This window comes from Rhinatrema bivittatum, chromosome 6, assembly GCF_901001135.1.
Source record: "Rhinatrema bivittatum chromosome 6, aRhiBiv1.1, whole genome shotgun sequence".
In the NCBI taxonomy this organism is placed as follows: Eukaryota; Metazoa; Chordata; class Amphibia; order Gymnophiona; family Rhinatrematidae; genus Rhinatrema; species Rhinatrema bivittatum.
In genome coordinates, this window is record NC_042620.1 from 71,026,799 (window position 1) to 71,042,792 (window position 15,994).

The 15,994-nt window shown below is 45.5% G+C and overlaps 1 protein-coding gene across 3 annotated transcripts in view; it reads left to right on the forward strand.

Moving 5' to 3' along the window:
• The window catches only part of ACVR2A (activin A receptor type 2A), a 404,271-nt gene extending 392,413 nt beyond the window's left edge, over positions 1-11,858 (forward strand). For all 3 annotated transcript variants that reach the window (XM_029605421.1, XM_029605422.1, XM_029605423.1), the window contains 2 exons: positions 9,790-9,920; positions 10,118-11,858. In XM_029605421.1, coding sequence (XP_029461281.1) covers positions 9,790-9,920; positions 10,118-10,309 — 323 coding nt within the window. In that variant the 3' untranslated portion in view covers positions 10,310-11,858. The remainder of the gene's footprint in view (positions 1-9,789; positions 9,921-10,117) is intronic.
• The last annotated feature ends 4,136 nt before the right edge of the window (positions 11,859-15,994 follow it).

The following is a 15,994-nucleotide window of genomic DNA, read 5'->3' on the forward strand; positions in this document are numbered from 1 at the left end:
GTGGACTTAGCCACGAGCGAGAAGAGTTCGGCGGCTTAGAGGCAGCGGGTGCACTTTCTCGAGCGCGGCGGTGAAGGTATTTCCCCTCTCCCCCCGCAGCCGGAGACCACCTGGGTTACAGCCGGGAAGCGCTGAGGATCAAGTAAGGCGTACATCTCTTACTTTTTGGTCTCCGAGGTACGAGGATCGGCGGCGTTGCCCGCATGCGGCATGCCGTGGAGGTCGCCATTTTGTCTGCCTGGTTCAGGTATTGAGCGCCCACAGATAGGCGCACACGGATAGGCACCTGTGGATAGGCGCACAACGCAGCATATATATTGCTAAGCGTATGTGATTGAGCGCATATTGCTGTACGCATATTATTGAGCGCATATTGCTGAACGCATATTATTGAGCGCATACTGTTTATTATTTAGCGTATATTACTGAACGCATATTCAGCGCAGACTGTTTATTATTGAGCGCATATTGCTGATAGCATATTATTGAGCGCATATTGTTTATTATTGAGCGCATATGGCTGTACGCATATTATTGAGCGCATACTGTTTATTATTGAGCGCATATGGCTGTACGCATATTATTGAGCGCATACTGTTTATTATTTAGCGTATATTGCTGAACGCATATTATTCAGCGCATACTGTTATTATTTAGCATATATTACTGAACGCATATTATTGACTGCATATTTTTGATCAAAATCTTTTTTATTGGTAGTATCGGGTAAGTAACAACCGTAGAACACTGAGAACACTAGAACAATATACACATTAACAAGCAAAGAAAGCATCAGTACAGGCATTACCCAACAGACCGCATATTTTTATTATTGAGCGCATATTGCTGTACGCATATTATTGAGCGCATACTGTTATTATTTAGCGTATATTACTGCAGTGGTTCTCAACCGGTGTGTCGCGACACACCAGTGTGTCGCCAAGCACCAGCAGGTGTGTCGCGGCTCCCGGTGTTCCACTGCCCCGCTTGTGCTTCCCTTCTCCCCAGGGGCGGGGCTGAAAAATGGAGAGATGCTGTGCCCCACCGCTGAAGAGAAAGAAGAGATGCTGCACGCTGCTTCCGGCAGCTGAAGAGCGGAGAGACCTGCGCCCCGACGCCAGCGGGGCCAAAAAATGAAGAGACCTGCGCGCAGCCAGCGGCGGCTGAAGAGCGGAGAGACCTGCGCGCTGACGCCAGCGGGGCTGAAGAACGAAGAGAGCTGCGCACCGAGGCCAGCGGGGCTGAAGAACGAAGAGAGCTGCGCACTGAGGCCAGCGGGGCTGAAGAACGAAGAGAGCTGCGCACAGAGGCCAGCGGCGGCTGAAGAACGAAGAGAGCTGCGCACCGAGGCCAGCGGGGCTGAAGAACGAAGAGAGCTGCGCACCGAGGCCAGCGGGGCTGAAGAACGAAGAGAGCTGTGCACAGAGGCCAGCGGCGGCTGAAGAACGAAGAGAGCTGCGCACCGAGGCTAGCGGGGCTGAAGAACGAAGAGAGCTGCGCGCCGCTGACGGCGGCCGAAGAGCGGAGAGACCTGCGCGCCGCCGGCAGCGGGGCCGAAGAATGAAGAGATCTGCGCGCCGCCGGCAGCGGCTGAAGAACGGAGAGACCTGTGCGCCGACGCCAGCAGGGCCGAAGAACGTAGAGACGCTGTGCGCCGCTGCCGGCGGCTGAAGACGGAGAGACCCTGCGCACCGTGGGAGGTGGCTGGAGAGACGTTGCGCACCGCGGGAGGTCAGGCCAGAGGTGGCTGAGAAGTGGAGGCCAGGCTTATTGGGCCAAACAATGAGAAGAGCCTCCATGTGAGCTTGTGTGCCTGTGGTAGAATGGGTGCATGAGTGAGAGCTTGTGTGTGAGTGTGGTAGAATGGGTGCCTGGGTGCGTGAGTGAGAGCTTGTGTGCCTGTGGTAGAATGGGTGCATGAGTGAGAGCGTGTGTGTTAGAATGGGTGCCTGGGTGCTTGAGTGGCAGTTTTGTGTGTATTAGAATGGGTGCGTAATTGGCAGCTGTGTGTGCGTGTGTGGTAGAATGGGTGCCTGGGTGCGTGAGTGGCAGCTTTGTGTGTGTGTGTGTGTGTGTTAGAATGGATGCCTGGGTGCGTGAGTGGCAGCTTTGTGTGTATTGGGGGTGTGTGTGTGTTGGAATGCATGCCTGGTTGCATGAGTGAGAGCTTGTGTGCCTGTGGTAGAATGGGTGCCTGGGTGGTGAGTGGCAGCTTTGTGTGTGTAGTAGAATGGGTGCATGAGTGAGAGCTTGTGTGTGTGTGTGATACAATGGGTGCATGAGTGGCAGTGTGTGCGGTTGTAAGTGACGGAGTATGTGTGAGATTGTATGTAAGTGACAGAGCATGTGTGTGAAACAAAGACTAGTCAGGGAGGTGACTGGTGTGTGTGTGTGAAACAAAGACTAGTCAGGGAGGTGACTGGTGTGTGTGTGTGTGAAACAAAGACTGGTCAGGGAGGTGACTGATATGTGTGTGAGAGATAGAGACTGGTCAGGGAGCTGACTGGTGTGTGTGTGTGTGTGTGTGTGAGGAAGAGATACTAGTTAGAGAAATTACTAGTCTGTGTGAGACAGAGACTGGTTGTGACTGGTTGTGGGCCTTAAGGAAGAGGACTGTGAGGACATAGCTTCAGCAGCCACTGCTGCTTCTAGTGAGTGCTATTGATCTTCAAGGGAAAGGAGTAGGAGAGTTGCTGGAGAGGGTAAGTAAAGGCAGCTTTTTAAGTTTATTTTTCTTGATTGCCATTTTAATTATTGGGTATTATGTGATGTCTGCTGTTTTGAAATATTTTGATATTTAGACAATTTTTATTAATTTTTATGAGTTTTTAATTGTTGGATGTTATTCTGTTCAGCTGTTTTGTAACATTTGTTAGAAAAGTTTTACAATTATTTCTTAGTGGGGATCTATCTATAGCAGCTTGGCTTGCTCTGTTTTCCCAATAGGAGGTGTATTAGTGTTTAGGGCCTGGTTAAATATTTGTAGCGGTAAATAACTGTCTTTTCATAAGGAGGGGTATTGTGCCTGGCAGTAAAGAGAGTTTGTTTTGCTTTTACTGAGATGTCATCAGATCCAGAATATCTTTTTTTGTATAGTGAGCTGTATGGGTAATGCCCTAGTTCTGCTCTGTACCCATTTTTGGGGGTCGATGTGGATCCTGAGGATGCAGAATGTATATTTACATTTTGTCCCATGACGGTCACATGTTCAGTGTGTCACGCACTTGAGAACCATCTGTCAAGTGTGTCCCGGCCGAAAAAAGGTTGAGAACCACTGTATTACTGAACGCATATTATTGAGCGCATATTGTTCTTGGGCTCATATTATTCTTGAGCGCATATTGCTGACAGCATAAGTGCCGGCGCCATGGAACATTTAAACGCCCCGGCGTCTCTAGAGGTGGCACCTCCTGATTCCGGCGTGAAAGCTCTTGGCCTGTGCTCAGCGAGGAGCCACGCAGAGCGAGGAGCCAGACTCCCTTTGTGCCCAATGTGAGGAGGCCGTGGGAGCCTCGGGCCAGGACCAGTCTCAACCGAGGTTTACTGACAGTTCCCCAGGGGCCACCCCGGACCTAGCGGGCCGTCTCGAACAGCCAGGAATCCCGGGGGACCTGGTACCCCGACGGCTGGAGTCCGCTTCCATTTCCTGGGTGGACTTATTTAAGGGGATCCATGCCTTTGTACAGATGCAGTCGGCTTCCCGTCTAGGAGCTGCGGCTGCTCCGGCTGACCCTGCCCCCGGCCCTTATCGCGGGCACCAGCCTCTGGGCAGTCCGGCTCATGCGGACCCTGATGTCTCGGAGGACGAGTCCGAACCCCCCGAGAAGGGGGAACTTTCCTCGGGGATGGAGCCATATCGAACTATGAGGCGGTTCTTTCCCAAGGAAGATCTCTCCGACCTGGTCTCTCAGTGCCTGACGGAGTTCGCTATTCCAGGCCCCAGCACCATGGAGGCATCTACGCAGAACCCTCTGCTGGAAGGTCTTCGTCCCACAGCCTGCCATTTCCCCTTCCTGCAAGCGGCGCAACAGCTGATAGATTTGGAGTGGAATGCGCCGGAGGCCTCGTTCAAAGGGGGTCGGGCCCTGTCCGGCATGTACCCCCTGGACCCGGCAATCAAGGATATGCTGGCGTGCCCCAAGGTGGACGCCTTGGTTAGTGCTGTGGTCAAGCGCACTACCATTCCAGTGGAGGGGGGGGGGGTGCGGCCCTCAAGGAGGCTCATGACCGCCTGGACGCCATCCTGAAACAAACCTTTGAGGTGGCAGCTCTGTCTCAGGTCCGGAACAATGCTCCGGCAGCGGACATGGAGTCAGCTGTCTCGTTCCTTACGGATGCCGCCTCCGACTTAGTCCGTACAACAGCCAAGGGGGTCTCATCCTCAGTAGCAGCCAGGAGGCAGCTCTGGATTCGGAATTGGTCAGCTGATGCTCCTTCTAAGACACGTCTCACTAGAATGCCGTTCAAGGGTTCTCTCCTGTTCGGCAGCGACCTAGATAAACTGGCCAGCACATGGGGCGCCTCTCCAGTACCTCGACTGCCGGAAGACAGGTCCAAGAGGAACCAGCGCATCTTTCCGAGGCCCTCCAGAGGTAGAATCTCCCAACGCTTCACTCCCTATAGGAGTCGCTACCAGGCACCTCGTCCTCAGGCCAGGAACCAGTCCTTTCGGACCAAGCAGCGCAAGAGGGGAGCTGGCTCGGGTTCAGGTCCCGGCCGCGCCTCACAATGAGAATCTGCCCCCTATGGCTCCATCCGGGGGACGGAGCCATAGGGGGCAGGTTAACCCTCTTCTACCCCAGATGGGTCGAGATTACGTCGGACCAGTGGGTCCTCGCCATCATCCGAGAGGGCTATTATCTGGACTTCATTACACCCCTCTGGACAGGTTTGTGGAGTCTCCATGTCCAATCCACAAGAAGGCGGCATTAGAAGTTACCCTGGCGAGGCTCCTGTCCTTGAAAGCCATAATCCCAGTACCTACATGGGAAATGGATTCTGGGCACTATTCCATTTATTTCATGGTGCCCAAGAAAGAGGGCACTTTCCGGCCCGTATTAGACCTCAAATCAGTCAACCGATACTTAAGGGTCCCGAGGTTTCGCATGGAAACTCTGCGCTCAGTCAAGACCGCAGTACAGCCAGGGGAGTTCCTCACGGCCTTAGACTTGTCAGAAGCCTACCTGCATATCCAGATCCATCAGGATCATCAGCGCTACCTACGCTTCAAGGTTCTGGGACGACACTTCCAATTCCGGGCTTTGCCCTTCGGGTTAGCCACGGCGCCGCGGACCTTCACCAAGGTGATCGTAGTGGTAGCAGTGGTGCTCAGACGGGAAGAAATTCCTTGTCCATCCCTACCTAGACGATTGGCTGATCAGGGCGAAATCCCGAGAGGAGAGCCATCGGGCAACCAACAGAGTGATCGCCCTTCTGGAAAGCCTGGGATGGGTAGTCAACCTGAGCAAGAGTTGCCTACAGCCTTCCCAATCACTGGAATACCTGGGAGTCCAGTTCGACACCCAGGCAGACAAAGTCAGTCTCACCACCAAGAGAAGATTAAAACTCCAGACGCGTCTACGGTCCTTGATGGGAGCCAGCCGGCCCATAGCTTGGGATTATCTGCAGGTTCTTGGTCTCATGGCATCCACCCTGGAAGTGGTACCCTGGGCGCGGGCCCATATGAGACCACTACAACGCTCCCTTCTCTCTTGATGGAGCCCACGCTTCCGGAATTACTCCGTGCATCTACCTCTACCAGCCAGAGTGCGGACCCAGCTACGGAGGTGGTTGCAGTCCGACCACATGAGCAAGGGGTCGAAGATGTCCTCCCCCACATGGACTCTGCTCACCACAGATGCCAGCCTGAGCGGATGGGTGGCACACTGCGAAGAGCTCACCGCCCAGGGTCGGTGAAGCAGAGAAGAGTCTGGGTGAAACATCAACAGTCTAGAGGCACGGGCAGTCCGGTTAGCCTGCCTGCAATTTGCTCCCAGACTGCGGAACAGAGCAGTCAGAGTGATGTCCGACAACGCCACCACGGAGGCATACATCAACCGACAGGGCGGAACCAGAAGCCAACAGGTGTCCCTAGAGATAGCCCCACTGATGGCTTGGGCAGAGGCGAATCTCCAGGACATCTCCGCCGTCCACATTGCCGGAAGGGACAACACCGCGGCAGACTTCCTCAGCCGGGAAAGCCTAAATCCGGGAGGATGGCAGCTGTCCCCCACAGCCTTCCAGATGATCGTGGATCAGTGGGGGACTCCGGACATGGACCTACTAGCGGACAGGTCCAATGCTCAAGTACCCAGATACTTCAGCCGCAAGCAAGATCCGTTCTCTCACGGAATCGACGCCCTGGTTCAGCCATGGCCTCCAGGGACCCTGCTATATGCCTTTCCTCCATGGCCCCTGCTGGGCGCCCTTATACACAAGATTCAGAGGCACAGGGGCCTAGTTCTTCTAGTGGCACCAGACTGGCCAAGAAGACCCTGGTACGCGGACATGAGAAGACTACTGACAGGGGAGCCTCTTCCCCTGCCTCCGCTCAGGGACCTGCTGCGTCAAGGTCCCATCCTCCATGAGGATCCAGCTCAATTCTCTCTTACTGTCTGGCCATTGAGAGGGCTAGACTGAGGAAAAGAGGTTACTCGGAGTCGGTGATAGATACACTCCTCCGAGCGCGCAAGTTTTCCACATCCCTCATCAAGGTTCAGGTGGCTGCGCTGTCTTGCTACGGTCCCAGGAGGGATGGCAAGACCATTGCCACGCACCCAGATGTTTCTCGCTTCCTCGCGGACATGAGAAGACTACTGGCAGGGGAGCCCCTTCCTCTGCCTCCTCTCAGGGACCTGCTACGTCAGGGTCCCATCCTCCACGAGGATCCGGCTCAATTCTCTCTTACGGTCTGGCCATTGAGAGGGCTAGGCTGAAGAAAAGAGGTTACTCGGAGCCGGTGATAGATACACTCCTCCGAGCTCACAAGTTTTCCACATCCCTCACCTACGTCAGGATCTGGAGAGTATTTGAAGCCTGGTGCTACACTCACGGCACCAATCCACATGCAACCACAATCCCTATTGTTTTAGATTTCCTGCAGGAGGGTCTTAAGAAGGGTCTCTCCCTCAGCTCCATCAAGGTCCAAGTGGCTGCGCTGTCTTGCTACGGTCCCCGGAGGGATGGCAAGACTATTGCCACGCACCCAGATGTTTCCCGCTTCCTGAAAGGAGTCAAGCACTTTCGTCCGCCAATGAAGTTGCCAGTGCCCCTGTGGAACCTCAACATTGTCTTGGATTTCCTCGCGGGATCCACCTTCAGACCCCTCCAGGGCCTGTCTCTCCGTTCTCTCACTTTGAAGATGGTGTTCTTGCTGGCTGTATGTTCAGCACGCCGCATTTCGGAACTGCAAGCGCTGTCCTGCCGTGATCCCTTTCTTAGAATCACTCCAGAGGCTATCCATCTCTGCACGGTTCCATCCTTCTTGCCTAAGGTGGTCTCACAATTTCACCTCAACCAGACCATATCCTTTCCAACCACGGCGGGTTTGAAGAAATCAGAAGAAGGGCGTTTGTTATGCCATCTCGACATCAGCAGATTGCTGCCCAGATATCTGGAAATGACCGAAACAGTACGAAAGACGGACCATCTGTTCATCCTTCACAGTGGCAAGAAACAAAGAGAAGCGGCCTCTCGGCCCACCATCGCCCGCTGGATTAAAGAAGTTATCAGAGCGGCCTACGTAGAGGCCGGGAAGTCACCACCTCTACAAGTTAAGGCTCATTCTACCAGAGCCCAAGCAGCATCTTGGGCAGAGTCTAGGATGCTGTCACCCGCAGAAATATGTAAAGCGCCGACATGGTCCTCCCTCCATACCTTCTCCAGGTTTTATCGTCTGGATGTCCAGGCCAGGGAGGACACGGCATTTGCGAGGGCGGTCCTACGCGGTCCTCAGGCAGCCTCCCGCCTGCTTCGGGAGTAGCTTTTGTACATCCCACTTGTTCTGAGTCCATCTGGCTACACGCTAGGAAATGTTGAGATTACTTACCTGATAATCTCGTTTTCCTTAGTGTAGACAGATGGACTCAGTATCCCGCCCGGCTGCCGGTATACAGGGGTTTCACTGATTCAAGGTAAGCCTTATCACTTCTTACATGAGTGCGTCCATTCTACCAGATGTCGACGCCTTCCGGTTGGGAATGCTGGTGGTCTCCAGCTACTATCAATCGGTCAGAGGAATCCTGTTTTCACTATTTCATTGATCGTCAGTACACATACATCCATAACAGCTTTTGCAAGGAAGATTACTGAATTGTATCACTTCCTGTGGGGGGTGTATATGTACCCGTGCTGACGTCAGATCCGTCTCCAACTGCTAGCACGAGCACACTAGACCCACTTGTTCTGAGTCCATCTGTCTACACTAAGGAAAACGAGATTATCAGGTAAGTAATCTCAACATTTCTGCCACATTGAGGGTAGACAATTTTCAGACAGACAGTTTATACTGGTTAACACCCTGTCAAATTCATTTTGAAAACTAGCCTAATAATGAACAGGTAGGTACAAGCTAATTGTAAGCTATCACTCTTTGGTCACAATATGTATTATTTATATAAACAATTTTTGTTTTTAGCTCTTAGGACTCTTTAATTCATGTAAAGAATATTACCTATGTATTTATACATATAACGATGAGAATTACAGATACAAAGTTAAATTATCATGGTTTAACATATTACCCTGAGATGGCGTTATATCTTAATACATTTTGATGTGCTGGTTTTTATACTTTTGTATTTTTGGTTTTGAAACAGTTTACCTTTCCCATTCTTTTTTGCTACTTTTATCCAACATTTCTTTTATTTTATTCCCTTCTTGAAAATTAAAATGTGCAAGAAGTAGGATGGTAACTTTTTTTTTCTTTTCTTTTTTAGTGATTCAGCAGAATATGATTAATTTTAAGTACCGTATTTTTTGCTCCATAAGACGCACCTGACCATAAGATGCACCTAGGATTCAGAGCAGGAAAATAATAATAAAAAAAAAATGGTGTGCTAAACTGGCTCTGTTCCTGGGCATCTGTGTGTCTTATGGAGCAAATTAGGGTAGGGCATAAAATGTTTTTTTTGTCCACATTCCCCATTCCAACCCTTTAAATTTAATTAACTACAAACCCCCCCCCCAAAGACTTGCCAAAAGTTCCTGGTGGTGCAGCGGGGGTCCGGAGCAATCTCCTGCACTTGGGCCGTCTGCTGCCAGTATTCAAAATGGTGCCGATAGCCTTTGCCCTTACTATGTCACAGGGGTTCCGGTGTCATTGGTCGGCCCCTGTCACATGGGAGGGAGCACAAGATGGCACTGGCCGTCCATTGCTCCTACCATGTGACAGGGGCCGGCCAATGGCACCGATAGCCCCTGTCACATGGTAAGGGCAAAGGGCCACTGGTGCCATTTTGAATACTGGCAGCTGATGGCCCAAGTGCAGGAGATCGCTCCGGACCCCCGCTGGACCACCAGGGACTTTTGGCAAGTCTTGGGGGGGGGGGGGGGTCATGGTGGGGTTTGTAGTTAATTAAATTTAAAGGGTTGGAATGGGGACCAAAAAAACATTGGTTGTAGGTGTTTTTTTTGTTTTGTTTTTTTTAAAATATTCACTCCATAAGATGCACAGACATTTTCCCCCACTTTTGGGGAAAAAAAAGTGCATCTTATGGAGCGAAAAATACGGTACATAGCAAATAGGTATCATAAAGAACTTTAAAATATTTTACTCTATATTATGTACAGGACCAGTAGATGAATATATGTTACCATTTGAAGAAGAAGTTGGACAACATCCATCCCTTGAAGACATGCAGGAAGTTGTAGTACATAAGAAGAAAAGGCCTATTTTAAGAGAATGCTGGCAGAAACATACAGTAAGTATTAAACATGAAGAATACATCTAAAGCTACACTTTTATTCTACAATATTTATACATAGATATATATCAATAAAAACAAAGACCACCATACTATTTAAACTAGAAAAGTTGTGCAAGTGCTGAAGACAAAGGAACATACAAAATGCTTAAATGTGTTGGTTTTTGTAAAACGTATAATTTTTTTCCTATTAGGGAATGGCAGTGGTATGTGAGACAATAGAAGAATGCTGGGATCATGATGCAGAAGCCAGATTATCAGCTGGTTGTGTAGCAGAACGGATTATTCAGATGCAAAGACTAACAAATATCCTAACAGAGGACATTGTGACAGTGGTCACTATGGTGACAAATGTGGACTTTCCTCCCAAAGAATCCAGTCTATGATAGTTGCACAGGTCATGTACCCTGACCAACAGGACTCTGATGTGGAGCTGCTAAGCTAGCAAGACTGCTTACTGTTAATAATGTTGTTTTGGCCATGAATAAGGAATGGTGAGACTTTTGGGGACGTAACTTTCAGAGACTGTCTCTTCATCGTGGATCTATGGGAAATATTTTATTCCATGCCTATACCTGAAGAACAGAAGACTAATGGAAAAGGGGCAAAATATTTTAAGGAATTTAAAGTGTAAATGAAGAAATAAGGACCTATTACTGGGCTAATCACGTATTTTGAAAACTGACATCAGATTTCTTAATGCCTATCAGAACAGACTAATTCTTTAAATGAACTACTGCTATTTTTTTTTTTAAATCAAAACATTTCATTTCAGATTTTTAAAAGGGTAACTTTTTTTTTGCCTTTGCTGTTGTGTTTATATAAATGACTATTGTAATGCCAACATGACACAGCTTGTGAATGTTTAGTGTGCTGCTGTTGATGTACATAAACATAAAAGTAATCTGTGGGATATAGTAAAGAGGCTTCCAAGCATTACTTTAACCTCCCTCAACAAGGTATACCTCAATTCCACGTTTGCTAAATTATAAGATTGAGAACACTAACAAAATTTGAATAATAAATGGATCCATGTATTGTAATAATGTATTACAAATTCACTGTGTTATTTAAAAAGGGTAAGCTATGCTTAATGCCAACAGTAAATGGCCATTCCTAAGCAGTGTTTTTAGCCTTTTCTTGTGATAGCTTGTGGTATTAAAAAAAAAAAAAACACAAAAAAATACCCCTGCTGTTTATGAAATGGGGAAAAATTCTTTAGATTGTTTTTTCCCCTTTAGTTAACACTTTGTCTTATCTCCAATTCTGAAAATATTGCATACATTTATTTTACTAAAGTACCATTTAGGTTTGCTGTGTCTGAGCAATATTTGGAAATTTACGCATGATTTTTTTTTTTTTTTTGTAATTCTCTGTGAGCTGTGACACTGGAACATTTTTAGTTCTTGATTCTTTTCAAAGGAAATGTGTTTTCCTATTTATGTATGTAAGAGAGTTCTACTTAATTTCTTGTTCCACATAACATTGTACAGGATGCTCTGTATCACCTCAGGAAGCTTCATTACCCAGAATTCCTCATTCTCTGCTTTGAGACTTGCATCTCGCTACACTCAAGCTCAGTGTCATCTTGTCAGTGTAATATGTGACATCAGTGAGACATAAATGTTCTTCAAAAAAAAAAAAAAGGTTGTACATTTTAACCACAGATTTCAGATGTTACTATACAAAAATATCAGGGATAGCTAGTTATGCTTATTAACTTCAAAATATGCAACAACAACTTTAGAAATAAATACTGACAGGTAGCACTGCCTAGCAGGAAAAAAAAATCAAATTTACTTTCAAACTAATTTCAATGTTATTTAGTGTTTAGAAACATGTGAAGCCTTATGAAAAAAAAAAAGAAAGCAATTGACAATATAGTATAGGTGCCAAAGTACTCTTCAAAATATTATACTAAAACTACTGCTATTTGATTTTGTTCAGGCCAAAGTAAAAAAATTATTTTCTGAATTACTCTAGAGTGCTGATCAGTAGCCAGTATTACACTACATACTTTGTGATGGGTTTTTTTTTCTTAAATCATGCATTCAATGTTTTAAAGACATTTTTTAATGTCACAATCAGGAACTCACTGTGAATGTTTTACGTTCAAATCGTTATTTATAAATCACGGTACACTAAGTTTTACATATGATATGCACTTATTCTCTGGGAACAATACACATCTTTATAAACACAAGCTCAGTTAACAGGCTCTAAGCAGGGAGGGGAAGAAGGGTAATAGCAATGTTAACACATACATGTACAACGTACCATCCAGAACTGTTCCTTCTTGCTGTTTATTCCTATTGCCTAAGGCTTCATTGTAGCCATACAAACCTCCCACTTCAATAGGTCATTGGTATTGTGGGGTGCAGTTTACTTCATTTTTTTCATAAGGCAGATTATTTAGTGCCTGTTTTTATTTAGATTTTAATTTTACTTCTGTGTTTTAATTCTGATAAATTCAATCCATATTGTAACTAAAACCATTTTCAAACCAATCATAATGTACCTTTCTCTTCAAATTGGAAAAAAAAATCTAAAATCACCTTGGAACACATTTGCAGCATCACTGCCAAAGGTTTCAATCCCTAGCTGGCCCAGCAGTGAACTTGTTTGTAAAGTTTCAGAAAAATGAAAAAAATTAGTACTAGCCATAAATTGCCCTGTTTGGAGGCACGGTGGATAGGGTGCCATAAAAAAATTGAAATGTTCCTGTAAAAATTGATCAAAGTTTAACCTAACCATTTTTCCTTTGTGCTAATCTATTTGGGATTTGTGTGTTGAAAAATCTGAGCACTTTCATATCAAACAGGAGAATAATTTTAAATCTGCTCTAAACTGGCACCAAATAACTGATTTAAAATAGAAACACAATTCGTAATTGCTTTTTAAAATATCCTGCAATTTGAATATTGTATTTTCCGATTTTACCAATGAGATCTCATTTTGAAAAGGCAGCATGCCATGTATGATAGTCATATAGTATACATTCATCTGTAAATATGATTGTGATCTGTTCTGCTATATATATATATATATATATTCATACACATTCTACTGCAGTGTATTTTTACTGATACATTGTTGTGAAACATAAATACAGAGGTGGGTAAAGCCAGTGAAAGTTGAATCTAGGCTCAGCTCTGTATCCAAGAATAAGGCAAAGCCAAGCCAGTGTGAAAATATTCTGCAATCAGTTCTTGGCAGTAGATATCATTTTATGCATTTCTTTTTTTAATATTTGTATCATGTACTTCGATTGTTTGGCTTGTGTTTTGACTCCTGGTATACTTCTGGCTTGGCTCTGACTTCAAACTTTGTAGCTTACTCAGGTCTACTTAAATGATTGCTATATTGTGAACAACCATATTACAGATGGATTAGCCCATTTTTTGGCTTTATTTGATACTCGTGCCCCTCAAATGTTATGTTCATAGTTCATATTAGATTCTAGGAAGTAATACAGCACGACCCATTTGAATACTGATGTCTGCATAGTTGCTACAGGTATCTCTACAGAACAGACACTGTGCCCTTTAGTTACTGGATTACTATTTAATAGGCTGATATATTTAAAGTAAATATCAGATTATGATTCAGTTCTTTGTAATATTTAAAACTGCAAAATTTGATTTAAGTTTAAAAAAATACACACACCATGCATATAGCCATGAAAAAATATTACTAAATAATTACAGAAATCTATGCTTGTAGCTTAACACAATAAACTGCCAGTTGCAATTTCCTAACATAACTTTTCCAGCTACCAAGGTTTGTTAGTTTCTCAGTTGAAACTTTTTATGCATATTTCAAAAACTTTTGGTATAAATATGCAGAATGTTATTTACGGTTTGTGGGCAAAATGATGCAAGTAGCATCCTTGATTGAACATCATTTACCTCAGATATTCAACCAGCAGTACGTTTTTATGCAGTCTCAGTCCATATAATATTCGTTACCTCTCAAAATATTGGTAAGCAATTATTTTAGCTTTACTCTCTGTATTTCTGTCAGTGTTTTGGACACAGGTTGTTATACTACTGTCAAATCCTACTTGCTATTTTTTTTGCAAGTATCTATAAAATACCCTGGATAAAAGTGATTGTTAAATATTGTACAAATAAAAATGTATGCTATTCCCACCAAAAAAGAAAAAGTTAAATAAAAACATAAAATGATTATGGTATGATTCTGTATATTTTGGAACGGTTTCCATTTTCTTCTGAATCGGAAAACTGTTGCCTAAATTAAATTTCAGATTCTCAGGAGCAAGTACAGTAAATCTAAAACATGGATATAATTGGAAATGTATGTGGAACATATACTATAATTTAACCACAAGAAATCAAATGAAATGTTAGTATAAAGCGCTGCCATTTTACTGATAATGAATGCTGGTAAACCAAGACAAACCCATTTATGCTACTATATAGTTGGTTTCACGAGCTTCAAATGCAAATATGCAAGCTTCTTTTTGCAAAATAGAAACGGACATAATGGCAGATAAGGCCCATCTTATTCACTCATTTTACTTCCTGGGATAATGCCATAGACCTCAGTTGATCTCTGGCTTTCCCTTCACTTCTTTGCAACTAAATATCCTTTTTGCTCATTCTATGCTTGCTTGAATTCATCAGTGTGTTTGTTTCCCCCCAGAAAGCCATTTCATGCATCTAGCATCATTTCTCTGAAGAAATATTTTCTGATAAGGCAATTGCCAGAGGAATGTTAGAATGCATAGAGAGAGGCATAACCAGTTGAAAATGATTAAGGAGAGGCATAGGAGTAGAAAAAAGTTGAAAATGTTTTCTGCATAGCTCATTGAGTCCTCATCTATTATATCTAGTTCTGAAGGCTGCACCCCCTGAAAGGATATAAACAGCAGGAATGGACCAGAGAAGAGTAATCAGCATGGTGCGGCGCCTATACCAGAAGCCCTCTCAGATGAGACTTGAGGACCTCTTGAACAGAGGAATGATGGGAAGATCTGATAGACATTCAGATACCTCAAAGGAATAAAGCACAAGAAGCAAATCTTTTTCAGCAGAAGTGAAGTTGTAGAACAAGGCTGTGATTTAAGGTTTCAAGGGATGGATTCAGGGGTAATATCAAAATGTTTATTTTCCTAGTGTGCAGACAGATGGACTCAGGACCAGTGGGTTTATGCTCCTCTGCCAGCAGATGGAGCAAGCTGATGTCACAGTATATATACTCCTGCAGTGACCCCAGCCTGCCAGTATTCTCCATCTCCAGCTGATGGTGGATGTGCATCTCCTTATGGGGATTGCTTCAGGTTTTTTGGAAGGAGAAATGTAGAATCCAAACTAAGGAAAAGAAAGCCCCGCTCTCCTGTGGTGATACCAAAAGGTCCCTCCCCCAGTTGAGAATTCCTGAGGTGATTTCCGTGGTCACTCAGAGGTGTGCCTTGGTCCGGTAGCTGGGTTTCCCAGCATGGACTTAACTGCTAGTTCAGTAGGTGCAAGAGGCTGATCGTGGTGGTGACTGAAGATGCCCTCTCCCCCAGCAGCCAGAAACCATCTCTGTACTCAGCCATTAAGTGCTGAGCTCAGGTAAGGTTTAAAAAAAAAAGAAAAAAAAGATAATTCGTAAAATCGAAGGCCACAGGGGGGCTAGTACTGGTGGCACCAGACTGGCCCAGGTGTTGTGATATGTGGATTTGCACAGACTCCTGGTGGAGACCCCCCTTCATCTTCTGCCGCACATGGATCTGTTACAGCAGGGACTGATTCTTCACACAAATCTGTTTTGATTTTCTCTTATGGTTTGGCCCTTGAGAGGGCTCGCCTGTTGCAGCATGATTATTCCTCCACGGTGATTGCAACCTTACTTAATGCTCACAAGTTCTCCACTCCCTTAGCTTATCTGCGGGTTTAGAGAGTTTTTTAGGCCTGGTGTGAGGAGCATGGTGTTCTTTCTTGTTTAGTTAAGATCCCGTTCATTCTGGAATCTTTGCAGGATGGGTTGAATAAGAGATCGGCCGTTAATTCCTTGAAGGTGCAAGTTATGGCTCTTCCCTGTTTGAGGCCTAGTGAATGGTGATT